Source organism: Pongo abelii, chromosome 22, assembly GCF_028885655.2.
Source record: "Pongo abelii isolate AG06213 chromosome 22, NHGRI_mPonAbe1-v2.0_pri, whole genome shotgun sequence".
Lineage (NCBI taxonomy): Eukaryota > Metazoa > Chordata > Mammalia > Primates > Hominidae > Pongo > Pongo abelii.
Genome location: NC_072007.2, coordinates 40,650,052 through 40,663,930, shown reverse-complemented (window position 1 = coordinate 40,663,930; position 13,879 = coordinate 40,650,052). Strand labels below are relative to the sequence as shown.

The 13,879-nt window shown below is 36.2% G+C and overlaps 2 protein-coding genes across 2 annotated transcripts; one reads left to right on the top strand and one right to left on the bottom strand.

Annotated features, from left to right (window-relative positions):
• Positions 1-5,497: 5,497 nt before the first annotated feature.
• On the bottom strand, positions 5,498-6,304 carry LOC100451326 (keratin-associated protein 13-4). The gene has a single exon (XM_002830604.4). The coding sequence runs from the start codon at positions 6,246-6,248 to the stop codon at positions 5,766-5,768; it is 483 nt and encodes a 160-aa protein (XP_002830650.6). The 5' UTR covers positions 6,249-6,304; the 3' UTR covers positions 5,498-5,765.
• A 4,302-nt stretch (positions 6,305-10,606) lies between these two features.
• On the top strand, positions 10,607-11,125 carry LOC100450945 (keratin-associated protein 13-3). Its single transcript, XM_024239536.1, is given in 1 exon segment — positions 10,607-11,125. A coding segment is annotated over 1 exon segment (519 nt).
• Positions 11,126-13,879: the final 2,754 nt, after the last annotated feature.

Sequence of the window (13,879 nt, the reverse complement as noted above, 5' to 3'; positions counted from 1 at the left end):
CCAACCTTCTATTCTTCTAGTAGCTGCCAGTCTGCTTCTTACCAACCAGAGTGTGAATATGACTTTTAGTAATTATGTTTGAGGAACCAGAAACTTAAACACAATACCTACTGTGTCCATATCCATATATCCATACCGTCTATTACTCTCCTATCCTATCATTTGCCTACGAATTTGATTTCTACTGTTACCCATGATAGATTAGGAATAATCTGAATTCCAGTAACTAGAAAATATTCACTGGAGCAAGATGTCAAAACTGCTTATTTATAATTATATAGGCATGCAATATCAAAACACATTTCTCTTACTATATCTCCTAGTTATTTCCCCTAGAGCAGTTGCTTTAAATTTTACAAAGTAAAGAACGTGTTTAAATAAAACTAGGTAACATTACATCTGCATATCTGCTTTAATATTCTTTGCTTACTTTTTGTCTTAAAAACTACTAAATATCTGGCTGGGTTTTTCTGTGTTTTCTACTAAAGACACTTGCACACGAATGTTCATTGTAGCATGATTCACAATAGTGAAGATGTGGAATCAAGCTAAATGGCCGTCAATGACAGATTGAATAAAGAAAATGTGGTACGTATATACCATGAAATATTATGTAGCCATAAAAAAGAACAAGATCATATCTTTTGTGGGATGGATGGAGCTAGAGGCTATTATCCCTGGCAAACTAACATAGAAACAGAAAACCAAATACTGCATGTTCTCAATGATAAGAGGGAGCTAAATGATGAGAACACATGAATACACAGAAGGAAACAACAGACACTGGGGTCTACTTGAAGGAGGAGGGTGAGAAGAAGAAGAGAAACAGAAAAGATAACTACTGGGTACTGGGCTTAGTACCTGGGTGATGATATAATCTGTACAACAAATCCCCATGACACGAGTTTACCTATGTAACAAATCTTCACACCTACCTTTAACCCTAAATTAAAAGTTTAATTTATTTTTAATTTTAAAGAGTAAAATTGTCCATATTCTTTTTTAATTTAGAAGACTTTTCATCTTTCATGTTGATTCCATCTATTAATATCTTCACATGATAAAATGAAGAGGACACATTTTTAAGACTACAAGCAAACTAACCACTGTGGTCTTCTTTTTCTACAGGGAGTTAGAAATGTCAGTATTTTTATATAAATGATTACATTTGCAATGACTGTTAAATTGATTATATCACATAATTTTGGTAGAAAGAATACTTTTATAAAATGTTTTCTGAAATATATGAGAATTCAGAGTGAGGATATCCAGTAAAAAGTTAGATTTTAGTGAGTTAGATTTGTTGAGGGCTCCAGATCCCCTAGCCTTAGTGCCAGGTAAGAAATCAATTCTCCAAATGAAAGGGATAACATATTTCAATATTCATTAGCAAGTAGGACAAACCTGTTTTATATAATCAGTTCTATAAATTTGATGAAGTCTCAACTTACTCTTGTTTTTTAAGTTGTTTGATTGGCAGCACTTTCTTGAAAAAATAAAATTCAAAACCAATGAAAATATTCTGTTGTTATAGGATTAGGATAAATATCCAGGTAGTTGATAATCCTTGAATCAGCAGGTAAGCCTCAAATGTTTTATCATTTAAGTCAAGAACAACATTATTAAATGGATGACCTAGATACTTACCTACTGGGCAACAATATGGCGTGGTTTATTTTTTGTTGTTGTTGTTTCAGTATCCAATACTATTTGGTGATTGTCTCAGATTTTTAACTTTTTATTTATTTATAATTAGTAATATATTAACATAAATAATGATTAGTTTAGGAAATTTCTACTTTACTTTTGTCATGGTTTCACCTAGTGAAGAAAAAGTAGCATGCACAGTGAGCAGAGTTTTTACTTTATTCAAATGTTAAATCTGAAAGAAGACAGAATACTTAGAATTGTTCTTAAAATTTCTAAATAAAATAGAACTATTATTATTATTTTTTTTTTGGAGATAACATGCTATGGTTCGGGCTGGATTGCAGTGGCACAATCTCGGTTCACTGCAACCTTCACCTCCCAGGCTCAAACTATCCTCCCACCTCAGCCTCCCAAGTAGCTAGGACTAGAAGCACACACCACCACACCCAGCTAAAAACTATCACTTTTCTTGCAAAGAGAACATGCAGACAGAACACTTGAGAAACAAATTACACTTACATACAAGTGACAGGTCAGCCTACTCATTCAAGTCTGGGTGGAGGGTCATTTGTTGTTCAGACCTAGCTGGTAGTGTGACGGCTCATTCCACAACTGCAAGATGCAGCAATACTCATCAAGCCAACAGTAGGTGGAGTTAGTAGGAAATTTGAGAATTGCTGGCTAGGTGCACATGACGTATGGGCATGAAATTTTGACTGCCACAAAGCCACAGATAAAGGATAATCTAAATGCTCTTGCTACAGTGATTTCACCATGTCTTGTATTGTTTAAATCTACAGCTATTTTTTATTATTCGGTAACACTTTTCTTCTTTAAATTTTGTAGATAGAAGAAAAGGAAAATAAGCCAAAAATTAAAGCTCATTTTTTAATGAAAAAAAACAAAAGTTGGGTTCTGAATTTCTACCACTAAATCCGGTTGATGATGACTGCATGAACTTGTACAACAATTTGACGATATTTAATATTCAACATGAGAGTAGGTGATATCATTGACCACATGAAAAGTGAAAGACATAGTTTTACTGAAGATACATCAGTATCTACTTCAAAAGACAGAAAAATGTTTAAGAAGACCAAGTCCTAAATGATTATTTACTATTAACAGTTGCAAAAATTGTGTCAATACCTCACCCTGATACAGACATTTTCATTTAGGTCAAATAACTGTTTTAAGTCATTGTCACTCATGGTAAATTATACATATCCTTGTGCATGCACAGAAAATAATTGAACCAATAGTTAATGATATGCCCTTCCAGTAGCAGGAAAAACAAATCACTAAGGATTAAATGAATTCAGTTTTATAGTAGAACTGTCAAATGCTTCAAACAGAAAATAAATTAATTCAATAATGTTTTGATTTCTTCGCCTAGCCCCCCAAAAAGCATAAAGCTATAAAAAGTTCATAATGTTCTGTTTGATAAAGCTAATGTAAAGTTATTTTAAAAGTTCAACATTGAAGATAAGATTATCTGTTGTATCCATAATGATAAAAAGTACAAATTTTGTTAAGGACATCACGGTAAAGAAAATAAGAGTCCTGTGGAGAAGACGCACATTTGTAATTGTGGTGAATATGTAACTCACTTTGTATCTGAATAAGCTGCAATATTCTATCAATAAAAGTAGAAGATATAATTTGAAAAATTTTAAAACACTTTGTATATACTCTAAATTGTACTGGTAATCGATACTTTTCCTTACCTCATTAATCACCATGTTCACATTTTTCTGCTGTATTATCTTTGAGCTCTTGTTTCATTTATTTTTAAGTAATAATTTGTATTGTTTTATATAGAAAAGCATATGAAAGGAATTTTTTTATGTTTATCAATATTTTTTACACATCGTATGCTGCTTTTGCATTCTATATTGCTACTTTACTCAAGAACATTGCCATGAATTCACTCTGATTAGTTCCATCCTCCTTCAGTCCAATCTCACCAAAATGGGAATCTGGTTTACGTTATTAGTGAGATGTCACAAGAATCTGCAATTTCACCATTCTTGTTCACAATGTTTGGTATTATTGAAGGCAGCACTTTATATCTATCATCTGGGATCCTAAGTCTGAAAAAACTAAGTTACACTCATGATAATAATTAAAACGTTAAGATATGCCGTAGAACTCAGAATTAATAACATTTTCTTCCTGAGATGCCATCGATTATTTTTCTATTACTCTACTATTTGTTATAATTGTTAAAATGTTATTTGAATAAATTAGTTTACCTTCTTTGGAGCTCTTCTTCTAAACTCTAAATTTATTTGTATTTTCATTCTTTGTTACTGATACTATTCATGAGGCTAAATAAATAAATCCAATAGTGGATCATCTCCATTTAGATGAATAGTAATTCTGCAGTATTTCTGTAGTACTAGAAATACTAAGTATTCCTTGGTTGAACTAGGAGTTGTATTTTTTAATAAAAAGAAAAGAAAAACCAGAAAAGAGTAACAAAACAAGATTCATTCAAGAGATCATATTCTACCAGGTCTTTGATCTGTAAGCCTTGGCCAGTTTTAAATCCTTTAAGAGTCTCCAATCCCCCATGCCTGTAAAGGTCTATAGTATATAATATTTGTCTTTCTCACAGGGATGTTAAGTATTAAATGAAAATCTGTTACCTGATAACTCTTTTACCTTCTTGTGTGGTATACACTCACCTATGACCACAAGCATAGCAATGCAAACCATTTTATGTTGGCTTCAGCCACCTTTGTGTGGACAACATCTGCCTTCAATCATGTGCAACGCCACTTTTACTGTACCTGGGTTCCTCCCAGGTCACAACTAGGAAAACAGAAGGAGCCCACTGTGATTCTTCCCTTGCATAATTATAAGGTTCCTGAAAATTACACATCTTGGATGTTGTTCAGCCAATGGGAGAAAGAAGCAGATGGATAAACGTTTTTCCATGTTGATCTGATCCTGTGGTGGACAATTCCAAGAGTCATTCTACATGCTCCTAAAAGGTCCTTACAAGATTTAGCCAAGTTGCTCTTCATAAAATAAACTCGAAAATGCACCCTTTCTTCAGATTTTCCTCTTTGATTCTTTTGTCTTCCATAGTATCTCATACTTGCTTCCTGGGATCTTGTGCCACATAAACTGTTTGCACCCAAATCTTTGACATTAGCCTCGTTCTGGCGAGAAGAGGAGGATCCAGAGTAAGACTAATGGATATAAATGCTTGTTCAGCATGGCTCAGGTGTGTTGCTGTCAGCTTGATTAGGGTTGAGCCTTGAAGAAGCATCGGTAGGTTACCCAAGACTCCTGGACCCAATAATTCCCACTTAAGATCATTGGTGAATGATCCTTACTCTCCTTACCAGTGGGAGGCAGGAACCCTGGCACTTAAGTCTACTAACAAAGAGCAAAGCGTCTGTCCTAGCAGTTGCTTAAGCTTCACTTTTCTCTTGGTTGAAAATCCACATTCAGATACTAGACTTTAAGTAACCTTTAGTGTAAGCATACAGTTTACCTTATAAATTACATCCTAGTCTTGTTGTCTGCATTTCTAGTTTATGCGTCAAATTTTCTGCTTTCCTATATCAGTAGAAATGCACGTCCTTCATTCTTAGACAATTCTCACTGCTGTTGAGACAAGTCTGCAGATGCAAACTATGTTCTTCCAGAAATGATTACTCTTAATAGACAACATACCTAATTTCAAGAGAAATGTTCTCAAATCTGTCAGATTATATGTGCCCCAAATCCAGTTACACAGTCATATTGATTTTTACTTAAATCTCCCAAATTCTTGAATGCAAAAATGTAAGCAAAATAGTAATAATAAAATAATAACAATGTGAACAATATATTTGGGTACCAGATTACATAAATTTATTAGATTAAAATTTCCATTTTCAACAGTTTTTGGATGAAAATCAGATAGCATATATTCGATCAATGGTAAAGATATTAGAACTTAATATTAGGTTACTCATTAATTTCGCAGTCTGCCAGAAGTTGGTCATGCAAGAAGCTGGTGGTGGAAGACTAAAAGGATATTGGGAACTGGAAAGAATGAAAATAATGGCTGCATTCAGTAGAGACTTTGATCCCAATACTCAAAAGAATCTAGAAATTTAGCAGGTGAATTGATAGAAGCGAGATCCACAGATCGGTCTGTAACAAGAAGACTGCCAGACTCCAGAAGCCAAGTAGTTTGGGTAGCAGAATCTGGATCCGTAATTCAGGGAAGGAAAACCACAGCCTCCATATTTCAGGAATCTGAAGCTACTGGATCCATTTCCCAGCGAGTAGCAGCACCTAGATCCATAGCCCTGGGAGCGACAGCTGCTGGACCGAAAGCCTAGAGATCCAGAGCAAGTCGTCTGGCAGGGACAGCAGAGGATGGAGGTCCTGGGGCGGTAGCAGGATTTCTGGCAGCTGGCAGGCTCCCAGCAGGTCTTCTGACAGTCCCTGTAGAGAGAGGAACGCAGCTGGCAGGTGCTGGGAGAGCAGAGGGCAGTGCTGTAGACCAGGCTGCTGGGGTAGGAGCCTGGGTAGTACAGGTAGCCCCCAAAGGAGCGGGAGGAGAAGTTTCTGGAGCAGCAGTTGTAGGACATGCTGATGAGAGATGTGAGTTCAGCTGAGTGCACCTAAGAAGATTCTGAGTTTTAATGTCGCATCCTGGACAAGGGCATTTATATCCTCTCAGCAATAGGTGTGGTGCCCAACAGGGTCATCCTTTACATATTTGTGGTCCCTCATTTACATATGTGTAACTGCATAATCTTGTCTGTAATTGCATTTGAATAGTTTTCCATGTATTGTATTTATGGGTGCTATAATTTTCGTGTTATAGCACAAAGCCAATGAACTGTACTTATGTCAGAAATGCTATGACTGTTTTACATTAATGTCTAGCTCATCATGACAAGGAAAGCTCTTCCTATTTCTTTGGCACATGCTACCTGCCTCTTTTCCTGTGTATTCACATCTGGCTTTGCTAGTAGATGTTTTCCTCTTAAGAGTGGGGAATGAGATAATGTTAGTTTCTTTGTGGTGCAATTTTCACCTGGATGAGAACCTTTGTGAAAATGATCCACCTTGTCACCATTCATTGCTATACTCCAAAATTACTTTGTGGTGATTTTTTAGGGAGGTAAGAGTAAATTAATACATTAAGTACTACAGTTATAAAGTGTGTCTCATATCCAGTGAAGAAAGATCAAGAACAGGCAAAGCAAAGAGATAGAAAGAAATGGCTAGAAATTGAAAGAATCCTTGCCATTTATTTAAAGACAAGATAACAAAAAGAAGCTCGATTGAAACACAGTCACAGAGAAGATCAATTTGAGGTCATGTCTATTCAGCCAAAGAGCCCGAATGCTTGTCTGCTGAAGGGAGGAAACAAGTGAAAGAGAAACAAAGAGAAAGCTCAGGAATTTCAGAATTTTTTTCCTATTGCATTCAAGCTGTCATGTGTCTTGTCTCAATGTCTTTATGAGCAAAAATTTTCAAAATTAGCAAATCTTATGAACTTTGATATATTTATCATCTACTTTTGTAATTATACAGGGCTTCTACCTTCTTAGAATGTCTCTAGCTTTCCATATTACTGGTTTTCAGTGTCTTTTTGCCACTTGTAGAACCAGGTACCATCCTACATTTTCCTGTGAAAATGTGAAGTTTCTTTGTTCCCCAGTCCTCTTTTCCTCTGCATGGTATATGAATGTTTCTCTCTTATTTTCTCTCTCTCTTCCTCTGACTTTCTTTCCCTCTATTTTTCTTTCTTTTTTCTGTGCTTAAGTTTGATTTTGTCTTTTTTTTTTTTTTACTTGTTATATTTTATGTTTTGTTCATGTTTGTTTGCCTCTGCTGAATTATAGATTCCATGTTGAAAAATAAAAATTGGACAGCTTTGTCATATTCTTTGAGGATAGCCACTTTGTAAGTTCATTCACAAAATATTCTATGTTGAAATACAAGTAGTTAAATTATATTCAGGACCAAAGAAAGTGTACTGTCATGGTTGATGACATTTTATTTTATAATAAAATATAATAAACTTACAACAATAATGTTAGAAATTTTCTTGATTAAATTTTCTCAATTAAAATGGAAGGCAATATTGAAAAGTAACTTAATATAGGCCTTCCAGAAGGAAGAATGAAGAAAGAAGCAAATATGGCCAATTCAAATATCTATTCAGTGAGTTACTTTCTATTTTTCAATAGCAGTTGATTTCCCCTAACCTTCTACCTTAGTAAGTAGGTTTGGAAAATATTCCTTCCCCATTTTCTTTTGTTTCAAATGTAACTCTTTAAAATAATCTTGAATACAAAACTTATGACTTAAATGGAGAGTACGAATTTATTCAGGAGAAACTAAGGGATTTAGTGAATTTGTCTTCAGTTAATCCAGGCTCCTTATTCAAAAATCCTTCTCTGAACCAGTTATTGTGAAAAGAGGTGTTCTTCCCTTCTCTCTGCCTCTAAATCTCTAAAACTTTGTCCACATTAATTTGATAGAAGTTTAAGAAGAACTTGTAAATGCCACAACTTTGGACTCACTTCATCTTGGAGATCATATTATTTGTTCTGTTTAATATGGAGCCTCATCATTGTTGTTTCTTTTTTTGACTGAATTATTTATCAACAATTAAAAATTGAGATCTTTCACATAAAATATATGGCTCAGGGATATACATCAAAAGGCTTCTGATCTTTTGACAGATGATTCTCTTCACTGGGCTATGAATAATGGCTTTGGATATTTGAGATATGTTTTCAATAGAATCTCATCCATAGTTGAAAATTACAACGTTTGGCACCTACCTGCTTCTCTTTTCTAAATTACCAGGCAACTTGTCACTGACATGCTGGAAAATCTTGCTTTCACTAACCTTCCAGGTTACAACCTCAATAAGCAAAAGCCAATACTTTTATATAAAGATTGAAAATAGAAAAAAGAGTATAAGTCACATGTAATGTAGTTAAAAAGTGTACCTTGCTTATAATTGGAATCTAAGCAAAAGAAAGAGGAGAGAATGGGGCAGAAACAATATTTGAAGAGAGTACAGTTGGGAATTTACCAATCTTGATAAAAGACATCAACTCACATGTGAAATAATAGGAGAATGGTGTAGATCTAGTCTAACTAAGGTGGAGATGGCTGAAAAAATGAGTTTTAGCAGACATTACCTGGAGACAGTCTGAACATAAGCTCCAAAACTAAACTCAAAAGTTTTTTTATTGTTTCTCTAAATCATTGAACAACTGAAATAATTTTTTTTTGTTTACCGTGATTGGCATACTCAAGATAAAATGTTCAGTTTAAATTTTTTGCTGTCCTTCCAAAACTTGGTTTACTTTTTGTATTAGTCTATTCTCACACTGCTATAAACTACTACTTGTGACTGGGTAATTTATAAAGAGAAGAGGTGTAATTGACTCACAGTTCTGCAGACTGTACACGAAGCACGACTGGGGAGGCTTCAGGGAACTTACAAGCATGGCAGAAAATGAAGGAGAAGCAGGCACTCCTACAAGACTGGAGCAGAAGGAAGAGAGTGAACGGGGAAGTGCTACACATTTTTAAACAACCAGATCTCATGAGAACTCACTCACTAGCATAAGAACAGCAAGGGGGAAGTCCACCCCCATGATCCAATCACCTCCCACCAGGCCTTCCCCAACACTGGGGATTACAATTTGACCTGAGATTTGGGCAGGGACACGAATCCAAACAGCATCACTTTTTAAAAAGTATAAATAAGATTCAATATTTACAGATTTTCTGCATTTTTTCTCTTTCCAGAGTCTCCCCTGAGAGAGGTTGGGAGAGTTGTAAGATTTGGACATAGGTCTGGCCCAAGTGAAGGAGAAAGAGAAAGAAGTGCTTGAGACCTATGCAGGGGACAGTAGTTCTTTAAGGCCATTGAGGTAACCCTGAGTCAAAGCTGGCCGTCAAGTATCTTCCAGGAATCCCTATATCCCACTGTGCTCAGTCTTTGCCTGGGAGCAGCCCAGAGAAAGCAAGGCTTCCCCAAAAATGCAGTGTTAACTTTTAGAACACAGCAGATAGGGCCACTGGTTATTTAAGCCTCCTGTGATTTAAGATCCGAGATGAGAATTCTCCAGGCTGCCACACATATGAATGAGAATCTGTTAGGACCATGGGCCTCATATTAGATGCATTGAATCTAAAATTCATTTTCTTTTTCTCGCATTTCAGTGGTGCTTATTTACCACTTTGATTCTCTTCATAAGGCCCCTGAATTGGTTTTCATTTGTGATTGTCTCAGTTCCATCCCTTTCTGTCACCATGTCTCCAAATAATTGTCCAGGTTTCCTTCTGGTCATAGACATCAATGTTATTCAGTTTGTCTTGGCTCATACTTTTCCCTCTACATTGGATGTGAGATACAGTGAATAACAGTACATAATAGATGAAGGAAACTTTTGTAGAATGAGAAAGGATGGTGACAAGTAGGTTTAGTTTTCAGCAGGTTTCTCATTAAGGCCAAAATTGTGTCTCTAATCCATTGACAAAAAGAGACATGTAACTTTATCTCATTTCTCACTGTTTAGGGAAAATTATTTGCCCATAACAGCCAATAAGAAGACACATGAAAATTATGCTAGGAGGAAAAGGAGGTGCTTTCCTAGACATAATAAAATAAGCATTAATATCAAACAGTCATAGCATTTCTGACATAAGTGCAGTTCGTTGGCTTTGTGCTATAACACCAAAATTATAGCACCCATAAATACAATACATGGAAAACTATTCAAACGCAATTACAGACAAGATTGCTGAGTTACACAAATGTAAATGAGGGAGCACAAAAATGTGAGGGATGACTCTGTTGTGCACCACACCTATTGCTGAGAGGATATAAATGGCACTGTCCAGGATGCCACATTAAAACTCAGAATCTTCCCAGGTACACTCAGCTGAACTCACATCTCCCGTCAACATGTCCTACAACTGTTGCTCTAGAAGCTTCTCCTCCTGCTCCTGTGGGGGTTACCTGCACTATCCAGGCTCCTCCTGTGGCTCTTCCTACCCCAGCAACCTGGTCTACAGCACTGACCTCTGCTCTCCCAGCACCTGCCAGCTGGGTTCCTCTCTCTACAGGGGCTGTCAGGAGACCTGCTGGAGGCCCAACAGCTATCAGACATTGTGTGTGGAGTCCAGCCCCTGCCACACCTCCTGCTACTACCCCAGGACCCACATGCTCTGCCATTCTTTCCTGACTATGAACGTTGGGTCTCAGGGTTTTGGATCCAATAGATGCTGCTCCCTGAGCTGAGGATCCAGGAGCTGCTCCTCACTGGGCTGTGGATCCAATGGCTTCAGATATCTGAATTATAGAATCCATACCTTCCCCTCCCAGAGTTATAGATCCAGATTCTGCCATTCAATCTATTTTCCACCTAGGAGCTGGTTCCATTCATCTTGTTTTCAGCCATTCTGTAGATCTGGTTTCTACTGACTAATGTGGTGACTGGTCAAACTCATTTGAGAAATGCATATTCTTTAGTAAGGTCATCTGTTAATTTCTTTCTTTGAGAATTATTCTAATATTATTGATCACCAGGTCTACTTTACTTTCCAGCCCTCAAAAACTGGGTTGTATGTTAGTTCTGTCAAACTGCAGTTTGGATCAATGAATGATCTATAACTGGATCAATCTGAATCTATAACTCTGGGAAGGGAAGGCATGGATTCTACAATTCAGATATCTGAAGCCATTGGATCAATCAATGATCCAAACTGCATTATAGATATAATTTATAGTTTTTGTATTTCTTTCCAAAAGAGATAGGAAGTGAAAAAGATTTTATTTTAATAAACTCTTCATTCTTCTGTCCAAATGTGCTGTTAATATTGCTATTTATTAGTAAAGCATTGTCTAGGATGTGCATTGTCATTGCTTCTAGTAATGGGCTTTGCAATGCCCAGATTGTGGGGTCTCCGCACTAATTTTGGTTGGGCTTTAGATATTTTCCTCCTCTTTAAGCAGGAGTTTCTGGGATTCTCACAGTTTCCGAGGATAGCCTTTCTCTTAAGTATCCTTGTTAGGATAGTTAAGATAGCCTTTGCTATCATTTTTGGTGATAACCTTTCATCAAAATCATCAGAAATGATTGTTTGGGTTGTATCTTGAAATAAAATTGGATATAGGCTGTATTTATACTGCTCTGCTCTCTCACATCAAAGTGTTATAAAAAGTAAGTTACTAAGATAGTATTAAGAGCATTGACTATCCTTGTTCATTCCTTGAATATGCCATGCATCTCTAAGGACAGAATGTATCAGAAAAGTTTGAAGAGTACATGAACAAAATTTATACTTATATGATTAGGCCTGTTCATGAAGTACATTAAAATGGAAGACTAACACATGGATGTAAATGTTTAGAAAAGAGGACCTATGAGCTTCAGGTATGATAGTGCAGGAGTATCACTTATTTTTAATTAGCTAAATCCCAGTACCCTAATTACTATTTTCAATCTGCTCAAATGATCTCCATTTGTTCAAAAAGGCAGGCAACAAACTTTGATGGGAAGGAAGTAGGCTCAGCAGGTGTTAGTTGTACCTGGTTTCTTTGCCAAAATATAAACTGAATCTAAGTGAAAACTCTGAAGCCTTTACTATCATCAAAAATGATTGTTTTTTGTTGTATCTTGAAATAAAATTGGATAGGCTGTACTTATGCTGTTCTGCTGTCTTATATCCAAGTGTTATAAAAAGTAAGGTACTAAGACAATATGATGGTAATGAGAGACATAATATTTATATAAAACAAGCAATGTTCAAGAACTTTCCTATTCTTTATTTTATAAGATCTTCGAACATTCTCTGAAATTAGAAATAGAATGCAGATTATTAGACACTTGGCAAAAAACTTAGTCTTATAAGTACATAACAGTCATCTCATCATGTTCTCTTTACTTCCTCTTTTACTGCTAATGCAAGAAAATATGAAATATAAAGAGAGCTGTAGAGTTCATTGACTTCAACATTCTTATTCTACAGAGGTGGAAATGGAAACAGTAGCGTTAGATAGAATTTTAAAATGTTACTCAGCAAGTTATTGTAGAGCTGTGAGTAGAACTACTTTATTCCACCCAATTTATTTTATTGGATCTATCCAGCTGTGACATTTTCTCTTATCTCCTCACTTCCCTCATTTGCTCCCTGTTTTCCTCTTCTTCTTCTCTCTCCTCCTTCTCCTCCATCATGTTTAGGAAATAGTCATGGTGCTTATACAGTTAGAGGAAAGAAATAAGGAATAATGAAAGAAAATGCATAGGAAAAATGATCAGTGATTGAGTTACAAAAATTAAAATGACAAATTGTGAAATCCTGTATAAACTTGGTCCTTTTTATAACTTCATTGATTTTTTTGAATTTTAGTGATTCTAGTTAGTCCCATGCTCATAATATTTACTCAAGAGTAATGATCAAGCCTTATACCCCCAAAACATAGGCAATGGTAAGGGTTTAATGAGGAGCACCTATAGCTTCTTGGCCAGGCTGAGGTTTCCTCTGTTATTGTCTCCAAATTGCAGATGCAGGAATGGTTTTCTGGCTTTCAGGAATACACTCTAATCTTGGTTTCCTATTACTGCCATAGCAAATTAGATTACACTTAGAGTTTTAAGCAATACAAATTTATTATCTTTTAATTCTGTAGGTCAAAATCTGATGAATTGATGGCCTCACTGGGCTAAATCAAAGTATTGAAAGGGCTGAGTTTCTTTCTAGAGGCTCTAAGGGAGAATCTATTTCCTTGCTTTTTACAGATTCTAGAGCAGGGGTCCCCAACCTCTGGGCCATGAACTGGTACTGGTCCATGGCATGTTAGGAACCAGGCAGCCCAGCAAGAGGTGAGTGGCAGTTGAGCAATTATTACTGCCTGAGCTCCACCTCCTGTCAGCTCAGCAGTAGCATTAGATTCTCATCAGAGCACAAACCCTGTTGTGAACTGCACATGCGAGAGATCTTGGTTGCACATTCCTTATGAGAATCTAATGCCTGATGATCTGTCTTCCATCATCTGAAGATGGGACCATCTAGTTGCAGAAAAAACAAGCCCAGGTCTCCCACCGATTCTACATTCTGGTGAGTTGTATTGTTATTTCATGATATATTACAATGTAATAATAATAGAAATAAAGTGCACAATAAATGGAATGTGCTTGAATCATCCCAAAACCATCCCTCCCCCCTCCTTCAATCT

Coding starts and splice junctions, on each gene's coding strand:
- LOC100451326 (XM_002830604.4), bottom strand. CDS start 6,248: ATGTCCTACAACTGCTGCTCCAGAAACTTCTCCTCCCGCTCCTTTGGG.